The sequence below is a fragment of the Oncorhynchus mykiss genome, chromosome 27 (assembly GCF_013265735.2).
Source record: "Oncorhynchus mykiss isolate Arlee chromosome 27, USDA_OmykA_1.1, whole genome shotgun sequence".
Taxonomy (NCBI): Eukaryota; Metazoa; Chordata; class Actinopteri; order Salmoniformes; family Salmonidae; genus Oncorhynchus; species Oncorhynchus mykiss.
In genome coordinates this window covers 10,755,173-10,780,770 of record NC_048591.1, presented here as the reverse complement: position 1 = coordinate 10,780,770, position 25,598 = coordinate 10,755,173, and the positions used below count along the sequence as shown (strand labels likewise).

The following is a 25,598-nucleotide window of genomic DNA, read 5'->3' as shown; positions in this document are numbered from 1 at the left end:
CTTTAGTTCGGGGTTAACTGAGATTAAGTACTCAAAAGTGGTGCACTGCAAAAAGTAATAGGGTGCCCTTTTGGACAGAGAGTATGCCATTACTATGTAATAAGCTGTGATTAAATGTTAAAGACATAAAGCTAATATCCTGTGAAATCATTCACACCAAGAGGACAGTTAAAGTGTGGCTACATGAACCAGAGAGAGAAAGTGAGAGAGACTGTAGTTTGTACAGTGTACCCCGAGACGGTTGTATGATACAGCCTTTGGCTTATCTCCTTATGCACAGTAGCAAGTTTGGACACACCTACTCATTCAAGGGTTTTTCTTTATTTTTACTATTTTCTACATTGTAGAATAATAGTGAAGACAAACTATGGATTAACACACATGGAATCATGTTGTAACCAAAAAAAAGTGTTAATCAAAATATATTTTAGATTCTTCAAAGTAGCCAGCCTTTGCCTTTGACAGCTTTGCACACTCTTGGCATTCTCTCAACCAGCTTTACCTGGAATGCTTTCCCAACAGTCTTGGAGGAGTTTCCACATATGCCGAGCACTTGTTGGATGCTTTTCCTTCACTCTGCAGTCCAACTAATCCCAAATCTGAATTGGGTTGAGGTTGGGTGGTTGTGGAGGCCAGGTCATCTAATGCAGCATTCCATCACTCTCCTTGGTCAAATTGTCACACCTGCTCCCACTCCCCTCTCTGGCGCTCGAGGATGACAGGCGGCCCATCATTATGCACACCTGTCACCATCGTTACGCGCATTAGCACTTCATGGGACTCACCTGGACTCTAGTACCTTATTAATTGCCTCCCCGATATCTGTCACTTCCTCAGTTTCAACCCGGTGTCTGCATTGTAATTTTGTTCCCCTTGTCCAGAAGCTGTCCTTGTTTTGTTTCATGTCTATTATTTGTAAAATATTCACTCCCTGTACTTGCTTCTTGTCTCCTAGCGTCTGTTCTCACAGAATAGACACCAAATATTGGAAGCATCAGGGAGTGTTTTTTGTTTGGGTTGGTGACGTCGGGTCCGGGTGCCACTGCCAAGGCACCGGGGATGCCTCAGCCGGCTCAATTACCTTATTGATTGCCTGCACTATGTTTCTTCCCCGTGTTTGCATTAATGTCATTTTGTTCCCCTTGTCCAGACGCTGTCCTTGTTTTGTCCGTTATTTATAAAAATGTTCACTCCCTTTACTTGCCTCTCGTCTCTGTCTTTCCTCACACAAATAGCACTTACACTTCCTGGAGGTGTGTTGGGTCTTTGTCCTGTTGAAAAACAGATGATAGTCCCACTAAGCGCAAACCAGATGGGATGGCGTATCACTGCAGAATGCTGTGGTAGCTATGCTGGGTAAATGTGCACTGATTTCTAAATAAATCACAGTGTCACCAGCAAAGAACCTGCACACCATCACTCCTTATCCTCCATGCTTCACGGTGGGAACTACACGAGGAGATAATCTGTTCACCTACTCTGCGTCTCACAAAGACACAGCGGTTGGAACCAAAAATGTCAAATTTGGACCAAAGCACATATTTCCACCGATCTAACGTCCATTGCTCGTGTTTCTTGGCCTAAGCAAGTCTCTTCTTCTTATCTGTGTCCTTTAGTAGTGGTTTCTTTGCAGCAATTCAACCATGAAGGCCTGATTCACTCAGTCTCCTCTGAACAGTTGATGTTGAGATGTGTCTGTTACTTGAACTCTGTGAAGCATTTATTTGGGCTGTAATTTGTAACTCTAATGAACATATCTTCTGCAGCAGAGGTAATTCTGGGTCTTTCTTTCATGTGGCGGTCCTCATGAGAGCCAGTCTCATCATAGCGATTGATGGTTTTTGAGATTGCACTTGAAGAAACTTTTAAGTTCTTGAAAATGTTCTGTATTGACTGACGTTCATGTCTTAAAGTAATGGGCTGTTTCTCTTTGCTTATGAGCTTTTCTTGCCGTAATATGGACTTGGTATTTTGCCAAATAGGGCTATCTTATGTATACCACCCCTACATTGTCACAACACAACTGTTTGACTTAAAAGCAAAGGACAGAAATTCCACAAATAAGGCACTGTTAATTGAAATGTATTCCAGGCCTCATGAAGCGGATTAAGAAAGCCAAGAGTGTGCAAAGCTGTCAAGGCAAAGGGTGGCTACTTTGAAAAATCAAAAATATTTTGATTTGTTTAAGACTTTTTTTGGTCACTACATGATTCCATATGTATTATTTCATGGTTTATAGCTTCACTATTATTCTACAATGTAGAAAATAGTAAAAAGAAAAACCCTTGAATGAGTTGGTGTGTCAACGTTTGATTGGTACTGTAGGTTTCAAGCATCTCGAACTAAACAAAAAACAGACACGTTGAGGACAATTCACTTGTTTTTTAGTTTATTAGAAATGTACAGATTATGAGATTTCATTACAATTGACCTTTTTTTATTTTAAATGTTCTACTCTTTACAGTTTTTGCCTGTGTTAAAAGATACTCTCCCATCACTGATCTCCCAGGTGAAGAGGTGTATGATACACAGAAAACAGTACGGGGCACAATGCCACTGTCCGAACAACATGAGTGTGTGTTCGCTGTGCATGGCATGCGGGATGCATGTGTGTGTCTAACATTCCCACTAAAAAGGGACACTATACTAAAGTGTCCATTAAGATGGGGGAAAGGCGTAGCATTGTGCAACAGCCCTTTCCCCTCAGACTTGAGATGAGTTTAGTTCTAACCAGTGGCAGACTTCAGACCCTATTCACGTACCCCTCAGACCTGGAACCCACCGTGGGTAAATAGCTCTGACCTCCCAAGCACAATATGAACATATAGCTTAAAAAAAATAGCATGAAAATATGTTTATATATAAGCCTCTATTCTATAAAACAGGTTGACTGAGAGGTAAAAGGAGGACATTGTAATGGGAAAGAAAGTATTTTATACTGGCCCAGTGTGTGTGTGTGTAAGAGCTGGCGATAAATAAATCAACGGAGGGAACCCAAACAGCTACAACATCACTACGTATTAAAGCCAGTCTAGCAGGACATGTGCAAAGGCAATCATGATTGGAACGTTGCATATGACAATCTTTTGGACATGATTCGACTGGGAAAAGATCAAAGATCTCATCCCCTACAGGTTCATCAAATATCGATCACACAGTCAGGCGGATAGTGAAACGACGGGACCCTGTGGATAAGTGAACATGGAAGAGCTTCCTGGTGTCCAGGATCACACAAGCCATGTGTGTGTGGGTCCAAGTAGTCCCTCCCTGTTTCAGTTCATTTTCATCCGTTTAGTTCCTAATTAACATGACCCAGATCCGTCTGACAGACGATCACCGAAGTCCTTGAAGCTAAGAAATCAAACTAAATACGTGGAGTGCCATGGTCAGCCTGTGTCACTTAGCTAAGTGTGACCGTTACTTTGTTTAGCCCAGTATAAAAAAAACAGGGAAACGTTCCCCAGTGCCCCCACAAACCTACAGCAAGTGCAGTTTGTCATTTTCACAAAACATTTGTTCCCAATCTAGCTAGTCTGCTTCGAGTTGGCGTATGTTGAAGAGCGAACTTTGTATGGATCCCACTGTAGTGCCATTGAGATGAGCTTTGTCTAGCGACTGAAGCAGCCAATGGCTGCAATAATATATATATCGTGCCACTTCCAAGGCTTTTTCCACTGATAGCAGATTATACACCTTCCCCACCCCTTTGGCATCTGTTCAACACCTTGGCTCCTGACATATTAGAACATGACAGGCAGAAGAAATAAAATGACTGAAATGTCACCCGGGAGGAATTGGACTGCTCCAGGAGTGTTTGAGGACCATTTCACAAGTTAGTGTGTGTGTGTGTGTGTGTCCAGTCCCAGCCAGACAGAAGGCAAGTGAGTATTCTCACAGCTCTCCCTGGTCCTCTGAACAGGAACCATCATACATGAAACAACGTCAAAATAAGCAAACGTACATGATCATGTAATTCATGACAATAATAATACAAAACAATGGGCATAATAATAATAATTATCACAATTATTCCAGTGTAAGTGTTTTTTTTCTTAAGTCAGTAATTCTTGTCCCAAGAGGTACAGGCCAACGGATTGGCATAAAAAAAAACTAAACAAAAAAAAAGACATAAACAATAAAACATCACCTAGTCGTTTGTCCACGATGCCAAGACATGCTGTAGTGTACCAGGGTGTCTGAGGGAGTAGCAAGGGCCCTCCTTAGCAGAGCCTGGGACTACAGAGGAGGCGGTGTCTGAGGGACAGAGGGGTAGAGCAGTGTGTGTCTCTCTTCCAAGGCCTGGCCCCCTTGTAGGCTACACTGACTGGCCCCAGCTCCGGGCCCAGCCTACCTCGGTCTCATGAGGGTTTGAGGCGCTGCACAGAGAGGGGGGTGTTCCCCCCAAAAGGAACAACGGAGTGAGACCATAGTGAGATGATGAGAGCTGAGCCGCTGTTGTTCTGTGCAATGTCCATCCCCCACATGCGATTACTGTCTCAATGGTCCACACTCCTCTTCAGAGTCCCCTCCCCCGCAGAACTGCACTCTCTCAGTCCACTCAGGTATAGTAGCGAGAGCGGAGGCATTTCTCAGCTTCGTTCTATTGTCATATAATATTACCACCTGGTCTTTCCACGCTCTTCATTCCCTACCTTCAATTCCTCTCATTTCATCTTTATTCATCCTCAGAGATCTTCTTTTCGGTCTGCAGCCAATATAGCTTCTCCCGTTGGCTGGTATTTTGCTCTCCCTTGTGATGCCAACCTTCCAAGTCACGTTCATCACTTGACTAGGAAGCTTGGAAATCGAGGCTACCTCCATCCCTCTCTTGCTCCCTCTCCCCTCCCTCTGTCAGTCTTGCAGCTCCCCTCGCCACTCCCCTGTCCGTCCCCTCTCTACCCCCGTCACTGTTTCTTCTCGCGGGTGGTGATGGTGACCAGCTGCTTGGCGGCCTTGGCGATGTCATAGGCGCACTGGATGACCTGCTGGGTGAGCAGCTGGTAGTCGACGGCGGGCGCTGAGGGGTCCGAGGGAGCCGCCTTGCGACACTCCACCTGGAGGCGGGAGGCGCTGGACGCCAGGAGGCGCAGGGAGCAGTGCACAGCGTCTAGGGCAGGCCGCTGAGACGGAGAGAGAGGGGTGGGGGCCACAGTCAGACACAGAGGCGACAACACTTACTGCTTAAAGCTAGAATCTGTATTTGGTCCCAAAGAATGTGCAGTATATATTCTGCTGTTCTATTTCGCTTGCACCAACAATTTAAACAGTTCATTGTTTGAAGCAACTTCTATGTTGTTGCAATGATAACTGGCGGTGTCAGCGTCACACCATACAGAATCTAGAAAGAGAGAGCAAAACCTTACCTTGGGAAAGAGAGAGGCCATTTCAGTGACAGCAGAGTGGATCTTCTCAGAGCATGGAACAAAACTGGGGAAACACAAGACAACCTCTCGTTACCACCAGATACAACCTCTCGTTATCACCACAGATACAACTAAAGCCAACCTCTTGTTACCACCACAGATGCAACGTAAGCCTCCCCGGACTGTGTCATGGAGTGAGTCTTGTAGTCGGGGCCCTACCTGTCGTGTTTGAACTCTTGTGCGGCCCTCAGAAGCTCCTGGATGTTTTTGGTCACCTGCTCCGTCTTGAGGATGACGTCTTCGGTGCAGGGCAGGGTCGGGTCCGGCTCACCCCCTTCACCCCCACCCCACTCCTCCGAATCCCCCCGGCCCTCCTCTTCACTGCTGCGCCCCCTACTTTAGGAAGCACACACAGTACAATCTCTACATTAGCCTGCATTTCACACATTGAGCAGAGGTAAGCCTCTCTGAAGTAATAACCACAGTAAATACGTCCTTGAGAAAGACAAACAGTCTGCTAGATGTCTAGGTACACCCTAGAGCCCGGCCTGTCTGCCCCTCCTACATGTTGGGAGACTCCAGAATGATCCGGTCACTGGGCAGCAATCTGCTCCAGATATTTCCCTCCTCCCTTCCCTCCTCCTCCTTACCTTAGCGACAGCTCATACATCTGAGTGTTGTCATAGTCACTATCAGTGCCACTGCCGTGCTTCTCTCCTTTAGGACCCTGTGCACAAACACTTATCAGCGTCAAAAAGGTAGCAGTAGTGATTCTAACATCAGTGAGAGTATGGTAAGGCCTTTATTGACCAACCAAAAGCAAGCCATTCACACAAACATTTCCACTAAGCCACAATATACAACCCTCGGCAATGCATCAGCTCACATTGGTCTATAAAAACAGTGTCTGCCAGCATTCATATGACACCACTGATTGTTTCAGCTGGTCTGGGGTTGGTCGCGAAGTAGCCTGGAAGTCACAGATGAGTTGACCAACTGTAAAGGAGGGCGACAGTCAGCCAGTCTTACCATGTATCTCCCCATCTCCATGGAGCCAGAGAGGTGCGACCCTCCATAGGGTGTTGGACCGCCAGGACCCCCCTTCCTCACCTGGAGGTGGGACAGAACAGGAACTCAGAGGAGGATGAGAAGCAACAGAGGAACCGCAGAAGGAACACTGCCTGACAGAATGTTTTTTTTTAAACATTTTTGTAGGAAGATTCCGAACAGACACTGGGATGCGATATATGTGCTTGAGCAGAGTCAGCTCAGCTTTGTGCGCGGAGATACTAGCCTATATGTCGAGGTCAAATTGGATTTTTTTTCTCAAATAACTTAAACTCAACAGCCAAACTGCAGAGTAACTTTCTCCAGGACAGGCTAATGCTGAAAATGTAGTTAGTGATGGAGTACAGCCCCAAGTTCACTGGAGTTCAAAGAAAATGTGTGTCTTGACCTAAGTCCTGCCAAGTAGTTAGTGAGCCACTATCCCAGACAAACTCACACACAGGAGTACATCATTAACATTACCAGACACACAAACATACGGTTAGACATACACAGAAGACGACAGCGGAGCCGGTTAACTTCCATTAGCTTGCCTCACATCACGTCTCCTCTCTAGCCACTTTCACAATAGATGACCTCCAGTAGCCGGGGCCCGTACTCATACAGCATCTCAGACTAGAAGTGCTGATCTAGGATCAGTTTAGGCTTTTAAAATTAGATCAGCACTCCTACTCAGACACTATGCAGGCCCATACGGTTATAGACACTTTTTAGATACAGGCTCACTGACATAAGGGCCTATGCTGCGAGTTTTCCCAGACAGTATGGCCAGTAGGCCACTCTTGGACTCACTGTTGGATAGTGGAGAGCTAACTATTTGTATGCTGGCATATGCTGTATGATACACAAATCATGTCCATACAATGAAGTCATCGTCATCTGTGGTTTTCAACAGAGCACTGGGTTTTACCACTGTGTGGTCCAATATCTATGAAGGGATTCAAACTGTACAACTTAAAAGAAGGGGCAATCTGCAATTAGTACATCCATTTTTGAACTTTTAAATTAATGATATACAGTATCGCCATGTCATCTTAAAAAAGTACTTATAAATGTCTTATTAGCAACAAATGTGAGACATACACTACCGTTCAAAAGAAAAGCACATTTTTTGGTCCATTAAAATGACATCAAATTGATCAGAAATGTTGTAAATGACTATTGGAGCTGGAAACGGCTGATTTTTAACGGAATATCTACATGGCCAGAAACAATTAACTTTCTTCTGAAACTCGTAAGTCTATTCTTGTTCTGAGAAATTAACTCTATTCCATGCGAGAAATTGCCAAGAAACTGAAGATCTCGTACAACGCTGTGTACTACTCCCTTCACAGAACAGCGCAAATTGGCCCTAACCAGAATAGAAAGAGTGGGAGGCCCCGGTGCACAACTGAGCAAGAGGACAAGTACATTAGAGTGTCTAGTTTGAGAAACAGATGCCTCACAAGTCCACAACTGGCAGCTTCATGAAATAGTACCCACAAAACACCAGTCTCTAAGTCAACAGTGAAGAGGCGACTCCGGGATGCTGGCCTTCTAGGCAGAGTTGCAAAGAAAAAGCAATCTCTCAGACTGGCCAATAAAAAGAAAAGATTAAGATGAGCGAAAGAACACAGACACAGGAAGATTGTAAAAAAGTGTCATGGACAGACAAATCTAAGTTTGGAGATGTTTGGATCACAAAGAAGAACATTCGTGAGACAGAAAAAATGAAAGGATGCTGGAGGAGTGCTTGATGCTATCTGCCAAGCATGGTGGAGGCAATATGATAATCTGGGGGTGATTTGGTGGTGGTAAAGTGGGAGATTTGTACAGGGTAAAAGGGATCTTGAAGAATGAACTCCATCACTCCATTTTGCAAAGTCATGCCGTACCCTGTGGACGGCACTTAATTGGAGCCAAATTCCTCCTACAACAGGGCAATGACCACAAGCACAGCTCCAATCTATGCAAGAACTGTTTGGGGAAGAAGCAGTCCGCTGGTATTCTGCCTATAATGGAGTAGCCAGCACAGTCACCGGATCTCAACCCTATTGAGCTGTTGTGGGAGCAGCTTGACCGTATGGTACGTAAGAAGTGCCCATCAAGCCAATACAACTTGTGGGAGGTGCTTCAAGAAGCATAGGATGAAATCTCTTCAGATTACCTCACAAATTGACAACTAGAATGCCAAAGGTCTGCAAAGCTGTAATTGCTGCAAATGGAGGATTCTTTGAAGAAAGCAAAGTTTGAAGGACACAATTATTATTTAAATCAAAAATCATTTATAACCTTGTCAACATCTTGACTATATTTCCTATTCATTTTGCAACTCATTTCATGTATGTTTTCATGGAAAGAACATTTCTAAGTGACCCCAAAGTTTTGAACGGTAGTGTACACAGAAAAATAACATTGTAAACAACTTATCTAGATATATTCTAGCATATAGAACTCTAGGGTCTATTAAAAAAAAGATTTACAAACTACACAATAAGAAATTGTGCATTTGCTAATGCCCTACAAAATACAAACTAAAGAGAGACATGGAAAAATGCACAGATAAACCAAACTGAAATACAATACCTTTGGAAATGATTCAGAACCCTTGACTTTTTCCACATTGTTAGGTTACGTATTCTAAAATTGATTCAAAAAAATACATGAATGTTTGCCTCATATCATTTACTTAAGTATTCAGACCATGTACTCAGTACTTTGTTGAAGCACCGATGGCAGCAATTACAGCCTCGAGTCTTCTTGGGCATGACGCTACAAAGTTGGCATGGGGAGCGTTGCTGCACAGCTATTTCCAGGTCTCTCTAGAAATGTTTCGATTGGGTTCAAGTCCGGGCTCTGGCTGGGCCACTCAAGGACATTCAGAGACTTGTCCCGAAGCCACTCCTGTGTTGTCTATGTGCTTAGGATTGTTGACATGTTGGAAGGTGAACCTTTTACTGAGGAGTGGCTTCCGTCTGGCCACTATCATAAAGGCCTGATTGGTGGAGTGCTGCAGAGATGGTTGTCCTTCTGGAAGATTCTCCCATCTCCACAGAGGAACTCTAGAGCTATGTCCTAGTGAACATCGGGTTCTTGGTCACCTCCCTGACTAAAGCCATTCTCCCCCGATTGCTCAGTTTGGCCGGGCGGCCAGCTCTAGAAAGAGTCTTGGTGTTTCCAAACTTCTTAAATTTAAGAATGATGGAGGCCACTGTTCTTGGGGACCTTCAATGCTGCAGCAATTTTTTGGTACCCTTCCCCAGATCTGTGCCTCAACACAATCTTGTTGAGCTCTACGAACAATTCCTTCGACCTCATGGCTTGGTTTTTGCTCTGACATGCACTGTCAGCTGTGTGACCTTATATAGACAGGCGTGTGCCTTTCCAAATCATGTCCAATCAATTGAATTTACCACAGGTGGACTCCAATCAAGTTGTAGAAACAGCTCAAGGATGATCAATGGAAACAAGATGCACCTGAGCTCAATTTCAAGTTTCATAGCAAAGGTCTGAATACTTAAGTAAATGTTATCAGTTTTTACATTTTAATAAATTTGCAAACATTTCTAAAAACCTGTTTTCCTTTTGTCATTATGGTGTATTCTGTGCAGATTGCTGAGGATTTTTTAAACATTTAATCCATTTTAGAATAAGGCTGTAATGTAACAAAATGTGGAAAAGGTCAAGGGGCCTGAATACTTTCCGAAGGAATTCTATGCATTGTGAATTTGCGTCACCCGCAGGGACAATGGAACGTAAAGGTTGGATGCAACAATGAGCACAATAAAAGACAGACAGGACAGGTTGAGAGACAGACTGACTTTACCTCCTGGCTTCCTATGCACGTTCCATACCAGTCAGAGTGGCTGGAAGCAGGGCTGAGTGAGTGTGTGCGTGCGTAAGTAGTGCATTAGCTTAGAGCGCCGACAGACTAACAAGAACGGCGGCCGTGCGCAGCTGGTGGCCATCCTATCGTCTTTGACCACAGAAGATCGACCGCCATTTTCTGTTCATTTCCACTGTTTGTCAACACACCCAACAGGTGATCCAAGCACTGCTGACATTCATATAGGTCTGCCTGCCCTCTTAGTTCCACTGTGACCGAGTGGGTTAGTGACTGACTGACACATTGCCTTGAAGGATCCATTGTGAAGTGCGTATGGCTAACAGGGCAGGTCAAACCACTAACACCTCGTGCTTGTGCTGCATACACTAGAGGTAGGGAATGGGAAAGCTATGATTGGGGAGTGTCTAAGGTCAGGACATCTTCACTCATCAATGGCGGGAAAGCTACCTGCCATCTTACCTTGACAACATGACCTTCTACACTCAAAGAAGCCTCAGAGAAACTCATGTGAAATGAATGGAGGCGAAGAGTGATTTGCTACAGTGCCGAAGGCTCAGTAGAGGGGCTAGGCAGTGTGTGTGTATGTATGCATGTATGTATTTTGGGCATGTGCGTGCGTGCAGCATCTGGCCCAGAAAGCATAGTGCCAGCAGTAGAGGCTGGGGGTCAAATGTTAGGGGTTAAAGTGGAAGAGTGCTCCACTGGTGAGCGGTGTATGCATGCCAGACAGCAGTAGAGGAGGAAGGCAGCAGTAGAGACAGAGACGGCAGGTGGTGTATATCACCATGACCACGGCCACCTGGGGGCCGTAGTGCGTTGCTCACACTTACACTGGGGTGCAGAGGCTGCAGGCGGCCCGTCAGGGAGTCCAGGCCTGGGGAGTGGGAGTGGGGTTTGGGGGTGGCGGCCCCCGGCTCGTACATAGAGAAAGCCTGTCTGTCCCTCCGGTGGGAAGGCACAGCTGAGGACACAGCTAGGCTGGAGTGGTCCCCTCCCCTACCTTCCCCGCCTCGCACCCCCCCTGGCCAATGTGCAGGGCTGCCTCCTCCCCCGCCTCCCAAACCGCCAGCTCCCCCTCCTCCTCCGACCTGGCCCCCCCGCAACGCACTGTTCTCCGTCTGCATCCGCGAGATCTACGGGGAGAGGTGGGGACGGGGGGTCACCTGAATGTTTCAAAGGTCTCACGGACACGCATCCACATACACAAGTACTGTACAGGGAGCTTCATTTAGCTAACCACATACTAGACATGGATGGAGGTAAGACTAACAGTTTATAGGGGGTCTATACTGATGAGGGGGATATAAGGGCTTAAACTGGCTTGCATGTCAATCTAGTGAGTATAACGGCATGCTGGGTTCTCTTAACCAAAAAAACATACATATTGGCAGTACTGGGGGTTGATCTTTCGTATCTTGGAAAATAAGAGAACTACACATGCATTGTTTATTGAGGTGTACGACGGGGGCTGCTCTAGCCCACATCGTTTTACCTATATGTACCTGTCAAACTATCAACACTGGAAGAGAACTGCTGTGCATTTTCCAAGTGTGTGTGCAGGGGCTGGTATTTCTCCTTGAGTTAGACATGAGTGATGACAGACATGGGACAATAGCTCAGGCATTCATGAGAACAGAATAACAGCACCATGGAGAGACGGAACGGAAACAAAGTGACTACATATGGCGTAACAGATGGGAGCGAAACCTGATATTTGACAGAGTGAAGAACAAACTGCAGTGCTTACACCAACAGATACTGTTCTGAGCTGCACAACTTGCTTACTACAGTATAAGGACAGCTCTGGGAACAGAGTAGACCAACACTGATAGTGACAACACACTAATATACTGAGGCAGAAGAGATACATCTTCCACAATAATTAGTAAAAGCACATCTTGGGAGTTTAACAACACAAACTTTTAAACATATTAGACATATATTCCTCCCGTCTTTCCATCATGCAGGCTTCCCTCCATCACTCTATCCATACCTCCCTCCCTCCCTCCCTCCTCTCCCTGCCATCCTCCCTGCATTTTTATCTCGTCTCCCTACCTCTTTCTGCAGCCGGCGCAGCTCTTCACTCAGGTTGTTGTTGACCTTCATCAGCTGCTGGACTTTAGCCTCGGAGGAGGCCAGGGCCTTCTTAACCTCCAGGTACTCCTGCAGAGTGATGGGCCCGTCCGACAGGTCTGACGAGTCCATGCTCTGAGGGGACACACACAGAAATATAATTAAAACTATCTAAAAACACACACAAGTATTCGGGAGTCGTTTATGTGGGTTATTGTCTGTGCAATAAGATGCACTAGATTTCATCATCCCTCTTAGCAGTAAATGGAGAAGTCTGAGCGCAGCTTAAAATAACTACCGTTTCACATTCAACACAAACCATTTTTGAGAAATATCTTTTCAACTGGAAATGACTTTGAACAGCATCCGCGTCCATTCACAGCTCAGCCATATCTGAGAAGCACAGAGCTTCTGTCTGTATGAGACCAGAACAGAGCTTCGTCACAAAGTGGACCTTAAATTCTCATTTTCCACATCCTGTGACTGTGGGTGCCTGCTTTAACAGGGTTTTCACCCCCCCTCTCCTCTCGCTTGCCCTCTCCCCTCCTCTTGCACTCCCTCTCCTCCCCTGCTCGTGGAACAATGCTCCTCTGATTGGAGACCCAGAATAGCTGTGATGTCACTGTGGAAGTATGTGGCAGCAGTAGCAGCACTGCCACTCCCGCAAGGCATGCTGGGACAGGCGGGGAGCAAGACGCTGCTGGGGATAATACTGCAATCACTAGAAGAAGCTAAGAAGAACATTGTTCTGATTTAGGATCAGTTTTGCCTTTTAGATCACAATGAATATGATTCCATGGACAGGGGGGGACCTGATCCTAGATCAGCACTTCTAATCTGAGATACTTGATATGTCTGAAGTGCCTCTAATAACGCCAAGCAGGGACCATAGCACCACTTCCTGGTCACTTAGCTCCATCCCTTCCCTCCTCCATGTCTCTCAGTACACATTTTATCCATCTATTTACTAGGTTAAAGGGGAATACTTAGGCTGTTCTCTGGTACTCTAATGTTGGCCTGTAGAGAAAAACATAGCACAACGGTTTGCAATGGAAAAAGAAAACAAGCACTTCTTATTAGGCCAGTTCCGAATAGTACCTCCCTCTTTCACTATGTTTCAGGCTGCTTGGTGCCTAGTGAACACAGTCCTGGGGGTGTATTCATTAGTGCAAACCGGTGCAAAACGTTTCTCATTGGACAAATTCAGGTAGATCCCCGTTTGATGCCTAATGAACACAACCCTGCCGTCCTTCTGTGCCCTTCTCTCCTCACCTTGGCCCGGTTGTTGCGCTGTGCGCTGTTGTTGTTCTGAGTGGTCAGCTCGCTGTCCGTGTCCTCGTCCGACGCTACGCTGTCGTAGTCATGCTGGTCGTCGTCGGCCCCCAGGTCCAGACTAGAGTCTACAGTGTTAGATCAGAGCAGAGCAACAACATAGGCCCTGGCTCAGGAGGAGATAGGATGTAAGGAATCGGAGAAAGACGCACTAAGATTGAGCCAAAGACATATCTGGAAAACTACAGCTCAACTAGCGATGACAACCAGGCAACCCCGCCATTTAAAATACATCTCAGTAGCTTCTCCGTTTCACTCATACATCGCAATGGATGGATTGACTGAAGTGCGTGCTAAAACACATTCATATTTGAACTGGCTCAGTCCCTGCCCTCTCCTCTCCCCTCTGCTCCCCTTCCCTGTCCTCTCGTCCTCTCCCCTCTCTCACCAGTAGGGCTGCTCAGGCCTTTCCCTTGTTGTCTCCTCTTGGCGTCACTCAGGATGTCGATGATCAGCGTTGCGAACTCACGAGCGTTAAAACGGGCCAACTTCTGTCTACCCTGAAAAGACAAAGACAGGCAAGGGACACATTCAACAACCCACCGACACAGACCTATGTCTACAGGAGCAAAACGAGGTCAGACATTTTTGGTGTATTATTGAAGCAAACACCAAATTGGAGCCACAGTCTCTGGTATTGCAGTCCTGTGGTCACTGGTCATGTGGTGTGGAAAAGCACAGTCATAGGGGGGCTACAGTAGATCTTAGTAAGAGAGGCACACACTAAACATTGCACCTAGCAATTTGCATGCTTGTGTTTGCATAAAGGGACAAAAATGCAGCCTTTGTATCCACGTGGTTTCAATTCTAAACACGGTCCAACCGTGAGCACACCATCATCACAATCCATTCTCCTCAGCCTGTGTGTGTTTTCTCCCTCAGTCGCTCTGGCATGAAACAAAACACACTACTACTGACCAGTCAGCTGGCTCCAACGCTATTCAATCCAATCCTAGCTGGGGATCTCACTGTGGTGAGGGTCCTGACGTGGTAAGGCCTATGTTTACACTAACAAGCTAGCCAACTGAGGGAGGACACACAATCAAACACAACCCCTTTAATTTCCCCTCACCCTCCTCCACAGCTGGAAAATCTCTCGCTCGCTGTCTCTACATCCCACTGGCCAGTGCAGAAGCTCAGACATCCCAGTGCAGCCACAAAACTATGAATAGAATTTCATCCCTCGCTCTCTCTCTCCATTTCAGCCCAGACGTTCTCTTTCTTCGCCTGCCCTTCTGTTCTCCCCTTTTGTTCCCCTTTTTAAATCTGTCGTGCTCTACAAGGATTTCCCGATAGTCCCTTCTACTGCCTGCCTGTGTCACTGTGATTAACATTGCCTTCAGCCTGCTGGTATCACTAAGCTTATACAGCAGTTGGAGAAGGAGAAATACACATAGGAACTAAGACAGTCAAGCATTTGCTGGCAGTCAAATTTGTATTAATTTGTTGTGAGTGAGTGAGTGAGTGAGTGAGTGAGTGAGTGAGTGAGTGAGTGAGTGAGTGATAGTAGTAGTGGTTACCTGGTTGCGTGTGGCTGAGTATTCGGGGTTGACAGGCAGGAAGGGCACCGCGCTGCGCTCCGTCACCAGAGTACTGTGGTTCTGAGTCGTCAGCCACACTGGGGAAACGGGGAGGAAGGAGAGAAAGAAAGACATACATTATCCATCGATGAGTGAGTGAGAGAGAAACAAGGTCATTTCAGCTGGAAGTTGGAACACACACAGCAACACACCCTGCCTGCCTCCCACACATAAACACGGTGCACAGCTCCACTGGAACAGACCACAGAACGGTTACAGACTTACACATTCTCTCCTCCTAAAAATGTCCTGGTATACCTTGAGCTGTGTGTGTGTGCGCGCGCGCTTGTGTGTGTCCAGCTCTCTGCCTCTACCCCATCCTGCTTACCTGCGGAGAGTATGTCAGACAACGCAGTCTGTGACTGCTCCTCCTTCTGAGAGAGAGAGAGTGAAAGAGAGCGACTCCAGAATTCCTGAGGCACTTCTTCACCAACTCGCTCTCTCCTCTCTAAATTGACTCTCTCTCTCTCTCCCACCCCCCCCCGTCTTTCCCTCCTTCTTTCCCACTCTGTCTCCCCCTCTAATTTTAGACCTCACCCAGTGCCCTTTAGCAGACTTTATTGATGCGTTTCCTTTCTAAACAGTGACTCCTTCTCCTGGGGAACAGCCTACACTAGGTCTACGTCCCACATGGAACCCTATTCCCTTTATAGGGCACTACTTTTTTTTTACCAGGGCTTGGTGAAATGTAGCACACTATATAGGGAATGGGACTTGGACCCAGAGTGGCCCAAACAAATTGCATGACTCAAAAAGGCAAAGACAGAAAGGGGCGCAGGATGGAGAGATCTAGAGAGAGATGGAGGAGAGGGAGAAGCAGGGGATGGGTTACACAGGAAAGGATGAGGGGGTGTCTCACCTGCATCGTTCTCCCTGCGGTCCACTTCGTCATACACATCCATGGCAAGCTCCTCAAACAATCGATTGTTCAGCTGTCACACACACACACACACACACACACACACACACACACACGACCAAGACAAACATAAGCAATGCACACCAAAAGAACAAATTCCAGCGAGGGAAAAATGTACACAACTCACACGCTTAGAATAATAGAGCAAACTGCAGGACAATCATGAACAGCAATACTGTCAACACAAACAATAGCACTACACTAAAGAGCTCGGCCCTTTGCTGCCTGGGCCAAAGGAGAATCGATTATACCATACACAGAAAATGGAGAAAGTCATACTCCTCTTGTCATAGACAATTAGAGTCACTGATACAGACATGGCCCACTGCTTCAGTTTATTATCAGATTAGCTTGTGCTCTGGGTCATGTTCATTAGGCATCAAATGGAAGAAAACAGACTGAAAATGGGAGGGATACCTGGACTTGTTTTCCATTTCAAAATGTTTTCCCTTCTGTCCTAATGAACACAACCCAGGAAGTTTACCAGAAATATACAGCCTTAACACTAACCCATGACCCCCAACCCTTTGACCACCCAGCACTACTCACCGCTTGCAGTTTCTTCTTAGCTGCCTTGGCCAGTTCTGAGAGGTCCAGGCTACGCAGGGACACAAACAGACACAATGAAACAACAACAGACACGAACAGAGGGGTGAGGAGAGAACGGTGAGGAGGTGGAAAAGATGGGGGGGGGGGGGGGGGTTCAGGGCGGTGGGAGAGGTGAGACAGCAGGGGTGTCAGGTCCTGAAGCAAAGGCCATGGCAGATAATCAGGTGAAATATATAGGTAACTGACAAAATAATGGAAACACTTGAGTAAATGCTTCCACACAGGTGTGGTTCCTGAGTTAATTAACCAATTAACATCCCATCATGCTTAGGGTCAGGTATGAAAATGCTGGGCAGGTCATTATTTTGGCTACCATGGCTATGCCCCCATGGGATGACAACGCCCCCATCCACAGGGCATGAGTGGTCACAATGGTTAGATGAGCATGAAAACAACGCCCTATTAAGACACTTTATGTTGGTGTTTCGTTTATTTTGGCAGTTACCTCGTTCCATTTTGGTTTGACAACATGCAAAACGATAGGCCTAAGTACTTGTATTATCTACAATAAGTACTGGTGGTCGAGATACAGTAGCCAACCTGATAATGGGATAAAATACCAGCCTCCTATTTAAAAGCAAAGGGCTCTCATCACTGATTATTGAATCAAGACATCATAAAAGGTAATATTACTATATAAAAAGGTAGACAGAATAGTACAGCAATTCCTCCCTCCTTCCCTGACACCAGCAAGATGACGGGCCCATGGGATAAAAGAGGAGTAGAGGGGGGGGGGGGGGGGTGTTGAGGGAGTGAGGGAGAAAGAGAGAAGCGAAAGATACCTCTGTGTCGGACACTTAGGGCGAGCTCTGCCTCCACAAGCGCAGCACAGACGGAGAGAACAGAAAACGAGTGAGCGAGACAAGAAAGAGACGGGCAGAAAGCAAAAGAGAGGACCCATATTCACAAAGCGCCTCAGAGTAGGAGTGTTGATCTAGGCTCAGGTCCCCCTCGGTCTATATAATCATATGAATTATTATCTAAGGTAATACTGATCCTAGATCAGCTACTCAGACACTTTGTGAATACCGCCCACTAGTTCTCCACTGCTCACAAGGGTAAACTCCAAGAGTACAGTACAGAGTATAGTACAGTAAGAACAGTGTTGTAGAAGTCTTGTAGCTCAGCAGACAGACATGCAGTCAGTTTCATTAGTGTAACAGGGGCCTTCCTCTCCTATCTAGCAGTACAGACTGACTGACGGCAGGGCACAACCTACTGGTCAAAACACTGCAATACATCTAGCCACTTCACTTGTGCCAGCATGTTACAAGGTATTCCTAACATTTCCAGAAAATCAAAAGGCATTGCCAGAATATCATGTCACATCAAAGACAATAATGCCCCGTAGAGCATCTCATTTGAAAACACTTTTTAGTCCAGGATTAGCCTTAAATCTGTGTCTGAAAAACCACCCCCATGTATGATAAATATCAACCACCATGCAGATTTCTAAATATACTCCTCCCACCCACCCTGTTGACCCTGAACACATGACCCTTTGACACTTACCTGTCAGCCATCTGAGGAATGATATAATGCCCATTCTTGTGATCTACAGGATAGAGTACAATAGAGTGAAACAATTATATTGTGTGTAACAGTCATTGGGTGAAAGATGCCTTACTAGTTAGGCCTAACAGTGGGTCCATACTTGGAGCGATAATCAGCGACCACCAACCAGGCATGTTCAATGCAAGGAGGAGACACAAAGAGACACACAGGGACTTAGCGGTCGGTGACGAGAGAGCTAGTGACCATAAGTGAAAAATGGCCCAATGTTATTCAAATGTAGGGAGGGCAGCTCTTGTTAGCTAGCTTTGACATTGGCTAACAACAAAACTGCAGTCATACTAGCTGCTTGAAGGATACACCCACCCAGCGAGATCTCAACGACTTGATTGCTGATTATCGCTTCAACTCTGAGCCCTCTGTAAGATCCATGGCAGGGGTAAAAGGTCACCTACCAGGGCGTCGGCCACACAGGTAGAAGGCCAGCCTGTCTGTGAGCTCGTACTGACACTCAACCAGCCGCTCTGCCAGCTCCACCTGGCCCGCTTGCCTGCCACACACACACACACACACACAGTACAACAATCAGATCCTATAACTGTACATATGAAAAAAGCTTACTGAAAATGCAGCAGCAACAAAAAAAAACAGACTACCTTGATAGAGTCACACACAAAACTGTGTGTGTGTGTGTTCAAAAAGAGTGAGCCAGGGGTGTATTCACAAGTAACAAAAGCAAACATGGCCAAAACGGAAAGGGACTACCTGAACTTGTCCAATGAGAAACCCTTGTTTTCCGTTGCAAAACGTTTTTTTTTTGCTACAGTGTACACTAATGAATAGACCCCTGGTGTAGCCTACCTGGAGTAGTCCATGGGTGTGCGTCCATTGATGTCCAGAGCTCCGGGGTCGGCTCCGTACACGACCAGCAGCTCTGCCTGCAGAACCTGGCCTGCCTTGGCTGCCACGTGGAGTGGAGTGGTGCCCTTCTCCTGAGAGGACAACCACACACACACACAGACACACCTCATTACTTCAAATAGGGATTTAAGGGAGCATGGACACAGCATAGACCAATTGGACCGATACTCTACAGGTGGGGTTGTGAGTGGTGAGAAAGTAGGTAATTTGTAGTAACAGGTGGGAGGGTGAGTGGTGAGAAAGTGGGTAATTTGTAGTAACAGGGGTTGTGAGTGGTGAGAAAGTGGGTAATTTGTAGTAACATGGGGTGGGAGGGTGAGTGGTGAGAAAGTGGGTAATTTGTAGTTTTTATTTTACCTTTATTTAACTAGGCAAGTCAGTTCAGAACAAATTCTTATTTTCAATGACGGCCTAGGAACAGTGGGTTAACTGCCTGTTCAGGGGCAGAACGACAGATTTGTACCTTGTCAGCTCGGGGGTTTGAACTTGCAACCTTCCGGTTACTAGTCCAACGCTCTAACCACTAGGCTACCCTGCCGCCCCATTTGTAGTAACACGGGGTGGGAGGGTGAGTGGTGAGAAAGTGGGTAATTTGTCATAACACGGGGTGGGAGGGTGAGTGGTGAGAAAGTGGGTAATTTGTAGTAACATGGGGCGGGAGGGTGAGTGGTGAGAAAGTTGGTAATTTGTAGTAACAGGGGTTGTGAGTGGTGAGAAAGTGAGTAATTTGTAGTAACATGAGGTGGGAGGGTGAGTGGTGAGAAAGTGGGTATTTTGTAGTAACACGGGGCGGGAGGGTGAGTGGTGAGAAAGTGGGTAATTTGTAGTAACGGGTTGTGAGTGGTGAGAAAGTGGGTAATTTGTAGTAACATGGGGTGGGAGGGTGAGTGGTGAGAAAGTGGGTAATTTGTAGTAACACGGGGTGGGAGGGTGAGTGGTGAGAAAGTGGGTAATTTGTAGTAACATGGGGTGGGAGGGTGAGTGGTGAGAAAGTGGGTAATTTGTAGGAACACGGGGTGGGAGGGTGAGTGGTGAGAAAGTGGGTAATTTGCAGTAAAAGGAGGTGGTATGGGTCTCACCGGGTGGAAGAAGTTGGCCTGTGCTCCCAGGGACAGCAGCCGTAGACATGTCTCCAGACTCCCCGTCCTCACACTGGAGTGCAGTTGCTGAGACAGAAAGAGAGAGAGAGAGAGACCCTGTGAATCCCCTCATTAGTGGTGTTTAATAGGTCCACACAGAAGCATCCAATAGTTATTCCTGTGGTGTCATTAAGGTGCTTCCTTCCTGCCTACAGGGGAGAGAAGAAGAAAGGCAGGCTCTGTGTGTAGAGCCTCAGTGGAGGTAGCCCGGCCCACCAGGCATTGCCCAGCCTGTGAAGGACGTCACCCTCTGACCCCTGACCTGAGGGGGCGGGGCCTCACCTTACTGAGGTCCTTGGTGGTAACACCGTCGTCATCGCGGCACGGCAGCTTGTGGACGAAGGATAGCATCTGGTACTTGGCACGGATGAACTCGGACTTGGTGGGGCTGTTCGCACACACACGCGCGCGAGCGGAGACACACACACACACACACACACACAGAGATAGATAGAGAGTAGGGACAAACTGGGTAAGACATCAGCTCTATGTATAAACCATTGCAGCAGGAGACACAGAGGGCCAAATCCTCTCTGATCCCATAACAGTCTGATACTAGCTAATGACCCAAGGCTGAGCTGCATCTAACACATAAGCTTATTAGCCTGATCAGACTATAACAATTGACCAAGTGAAAGTAAATCTCTTGGTGGGGGAGAGTTCCACAAACAGAGACTATAGGTAAGCGGGAATGTTCCCACCCAGGTCATCATTGTAAATGAGAATTGGTTCTCATCTGATGTTTCGTGAAATATGTTGTGAAACAAAATAAACTTACTGGACTATGTCCTGTGGGTTGGGTTTCCTGCGGCCGCTCTGCACCTGCGCTGGGTCAAGCAGGGAATGCTCCCAAATCGAGTTAGCCCCATTACTGGCCAGGGTCTGCACCATCTAAAACACACACTGGTGAGACACACGACAACACAGCCCTAACATGAAAGGATCTAATGTTTGCTTGGAACGTCCTCTTAGAGCTAATCAAAGCCTCTTCCTGTGCCTGAGGCTGGTCTAGTGGGTAACGCCACCGCCAGCAGCAACTATACACCACCAAGCGTGGGTGCGAATACCAACCCCTGCGCCACTCTCTGCATCTACCTCCCCACTCATTTCCATCCTGTCCAAATAATGTGAAAACACAATTTAAAAAATAGCCAGTTCCTAACAAAAGTTCTCAAAACTTATCTGTCCAGCTGCCAAGTAACACTCTTACTTTAGTGGTGGGGGAGAAAAAAAGGGTGAAAAAAATTAAATAAAAATCAATAGTTACATATCGCAATATTATTTTGGACAATAAATGTATTTAATTGTTTTTCTAGGTAGCTTTAGTTGGCTGTGCCTGAGCTAAAACGGCAGTATTTTTCATCAGCTTGACCGCCATCTTTTTAAATAATGGGCCAACATGTTTTCAGCGCTTTTATTTCCATGCTTGCTCGTCTCTCTGCAGCAGACATATAGTGAGCAATATGTTTGGAACATCAATTCTCAATAAAATCACAATATATATAGAATCTAAATATCGTAATATCGTGAGGTCCCTGGCAATTCCCATGTAGTTTATTAAGTGTTCATTTTTAGTTTATGGATATACATGTTATAAATCCGTAATAAACAGGTATAGGCCTAATACATTGGTTGAATTGGTTTACTTGTCATTTAGCCACTTGCCAAATACTGAGTTGCTAGGCTACGTGTACACCCATCGGTAATGATGTGTGCCCAGTACCCCTCCAGCCCAGACCCCTATCTTGTCCCTTCCCAGGTACCTGCAGCAGTGCAGGGGGCCAGCCACTGTGCCGCAGGTGCTTGACGATGGAGATGTGGCGTCCCAGGCTGCGGTGCACAGAGCAGCACTCGTCACAGATCAGAACGCCCCTGTTGATGCTGGTCCAGCCCGGATCTGAAAACACAGAGAAAGAGATAACGTGAGAGAGAGGACGGAGAGGGGTGGGGTGTGTACAACTTAGGCTACTCGGCCATCTCAGGTTCATCATTAGGCCTATAGCTTTGTTTTACTGGTAATAAAGTTAGGCCTAATATATGACATTATTGTTTACTGCATACATTAAAAATAATCAAAAAGCCTACTGTGAGAGTGACAAATAGGCTGACAGTTGGCCTGACATGTGGAGTTTACAATGACACTTAAAAAAAGAGTTCTCGGGACCATAAAGATCAACAAAACGCCATTATTATTAGCGTCATACTGTATAGCCTAAATACAAGTCTGACCTTTAAAAATCCAGTACCACCCAATTGTGCCTTTAGGTGGTAATGAGATCATCATACTAGACAAGTCCAGAGTTCAATGGGCACAGAGAGAACCATGGGCCACAAAGTCTAGTCAATAAGTCTGGCTGGGGCAAGGTTAGCCTACACCCTCGGGATCCTGCTACAATTAAGCTAAGCTAACTGTGTAAGAGGTTCAAACAACACATTCTGTCCGAGGAACTAGATGGCACATTCTTTTTTTTCTCTCAATTGGTTGGCCTAAGAGCCAAAGCCTAAGAGACTGGGCTGGGGCGGAGCAAATGCATGCAGAGAGAGATCTGTTCTTGAGGGACAATTTTGAAACAAATAGCTATTGGCAATACTCAACAAAGCATGCCTACTGTTTTCAAATATTGTAATCTATGAAAAGCAGCAATTCATTGTTGGGTTTGTACCCATGGCAGAGCAAAGACAAAGCAGAGCGCTAAACCAAATGTGAAGAGACACAGGGCTCTTCATCGGTATAGATTCCATTCATTGACACTAAAAGTTCAATCTTGTCATAATCCAAGCTTCACAGAACAGCTCCATTGCTCTTCCTCTCCATTTTCACTTAGTGTGTGCAGCGCCTAATGTGATTTCATACGCATGCACTCACACAGACACTGACCTAGGCTACACACACAGTGCATATGGGGCCACTCTAGTCTCTTTTACCACTATATCTACAGTCAACATTACTGAAGGATGTAGCCCCCTCTTCAGTCTAGCATTCTACCACATGCTGTGGTGCCCATCACAATCCATAAAACTCTGATCATATGACAGAAAAACAAAAAGGCCTTATGAGCATACTGGCAGTAACAAATAGCCTATAGTGGCTATTTGACTTCTTCCACAATATAGAGGTTGTTTAGGTGTTTCCGTAGCTATTCCAGTGTGGAGTCACACACTAGTGGCGTGGTCAGCAGCTCGCTGGGGCCGCAGGAAGCTGACGGTAGACTGCAAGTAAGAAACTGCACAGTGCACACACAGAGTAGGTATACAGGCAGGCCAGGCTAACGCAGGTAACTGCAGAGGAGTGATGGTCAGGAGTGTCATAAATCAGCTGGGATGGTGCAGAAGAGGCTCACAGAGCAGAATCACATTCATGAAAGGAGAGCAGCTGTGAGGGAGAGAGCAGCTGCCATGCAACCCACCCCAACCAACCCCCATCCCAAACTCTCCTCTCCAAAACATTGAGGCAGGTGGGGCTAAATGTGCAAGGCCAAGGCTTTGCCGGCCAGGATGCCATCACATCAGAGTTGTGGGGGCACAATAATGTTGCAGAAAAACAGAGTTGGAGAATGTAGCTTTTATTATTTGCAAGACCATTTACAATTTTATGAGCAGGAGAATTAAGCTAAAAAAGTGTTTGTCTTTTTGCCTACAGATGGAGCCGTCTAAACAGGGCAGGGGTCCAGAATACAGGCACTATTCACATCCTCTACTAGTGCTACTATCAACGCCGCACTGTTTGCTAACACATTGGCATTGGTTAGTTGCAGGCAACTAGCTTAAACTACTATTTGTATTATAATTTAACTAGCTATCTATCTCAGTAACAACGTTCAGATAATCTTCTCGACTCTTAACGTTAGCATACTAGCTAACTATCTACACGCTACAACTTGGAATTGATCACATTTATAAAAACATTTTTAAAAAATAAAGTATTATAGAGGAAGACAAGCCAAACTAGCTAGCTAATTAGCCTGGGGTCTTCAAAATGAACTAGCTACCTAGCCAGTTAGCCCGTGTGGCCAACTCAGTTCTAGCTGCAGAGACAACTTCACTGACAGAAAGCTGTGATAGCAAGCTATTCAAGTTAGACAAGACAGACGCCCTCTCTCATGTGTTAGCAAGCTAGGTAAGTAGTTAACCGCCACGTCCAGCTGGTAGCTAACACACCTAACGTTCGCTAGCTACCAAGATAAACGCAAACAAACGTCTGACGTTGGCTAACGTTAGTTGCGCTGGGCAGCGAGCTGGTCAAAGCAGGCGAAACAAATCTGCCACACTACAATTCATCCAATAAACCAAAGCAACTAGACCAAAGTAACCTTCTAGTCACTTAATTTATCGACACGTACTGAAAATGCAAATGTAACTCCGTTTAAAGGCCTGACTGACTAACTGCCTGGGAATCTGCGCCGTTTTCTTGTACTACTGACAGCGGGCACACAGGCCTCCGCCGTCCCACCTAAATGTCGCCAGCTAGTCCATCTCAAAGACTAAAACAACACATTGTTTCCGTTAGCATTGTACCTGGTGCACTGCAGTCGGCACATACTTCGGTTCTGTGGACCTTTCTTGACATCTTTAGGGTTCCACTGCAGTAGTGGTTATTTATCCAAATTATATATTGATGCTCGCCCTTCCGAAGACCGCCGTCTGCCGTTTCTCGATGCTGCCCTGAATCCCCGGAAGCCGGCGATGTGGTCGTCGGCTCTCCCGGCCCGAAGCTACCTCTTTTCCTTTTCTTCCTACGCGGTTTCAGTCCTAAACGTCTGCTGTAGTGAGTCGCAGGCCTCGTCAGTGGAATGATTATTACTGGCTAGCTCATATATAGAGGGGTGTAAAAACAATAGCTCACACAGCATGGCAAATATCGAGACCTAACTAGGCTAACTGGGATCCTTCCTGCCTGTCACTCGACTCGCTCTCCCCCCTTGCTCTGATCGCCACTCTCTCACCAATGCCATGGGAATAGAGGTATCTCTAAAATAATATTTAACCTTTATCGTATTCGTCAAAAGCTTGGAATCTCATCAATATCCATGCACGTAGGGGTACACCCATCTTATTGTAAATGTTCACATATTTAGCTAGTTCTCTGGATATGGTTTATTTGATTATGTTTTGTAACGCTTTATAGTGGTTTAGGCTAGCCTATATCACAAGCGAGGCTGTCGAAGCGAAATAGTGGTGGCTGGCAGTTCTGATGTTTTAGAAGTTTACAAATTTTTACCAAAACGGGGATAAAAGCAGGCTCACAAATAGCCTAAG

The 25,598-nt window shown here is 46.1% G+C and overlaps 1 protein-coding gene across 5 annotated transcripts; it reads right to left on the bottom strand.

Annotated features, from left to right (window-relative positions):
* Positions 1-2,367: 2,367 nt before the first annotated feature.
* LOC110507540 (G protein-coupled receptor kinase interacting ArfGAP 1) lies at positions 2,368-25,581 on the bottom strand. Of its 5 annotated transcripts, none has more exons than XM_021587581.2 (21): positions 24,858-25,581; positions 22,106-22,239; positions 21,121-21,233; positions 20,625-20,730; positions 20,283-20,369; positions 19,144-19,274; positions 18,738-18,832; positions 18,283-18,325; positions 17,553-17,579; positions 16,711-16,759; positions 16,102-16,174; positions 15,183-15,280; positions 14,051-14,162; positions 13,603-13,730; positions 12,313-12,465; positions 11,088-11,390; positions 6,393-6,473; positions 6,014-6,090; positions 5,583-5,759; positions 5,364-5,427; positions 2,368-5,120 (listed from the first exon to the last, which is right to left on the bottom strand). In XM_021587581.2, exons 1-21 carry the CDS (start codon positions 24,907-24,909, stop codon positions 4,905-4,907), a joined length of 2,319 nt encoding a protein of 772 aa, XP_021443256.2. In that variant the 5' UTR covers positions 24,910-25,581; the 3' UTR covers positions 2,368-4,904. The 5 variants fall into 5 exon arrangements, with proteins under 5 accessions (XP_021443256.2, XP_021443257.2, XP_021443259.2 ...); XM_021587582.2 differs by having other exon boundaries at positions 5,583-5,756; XM_021587584.2 differs by having other exon boundaries at positions 24,883-25,015.
* Between the last annotated feature and the right edge of the window lie 17 nt (positions 25,582-25,598).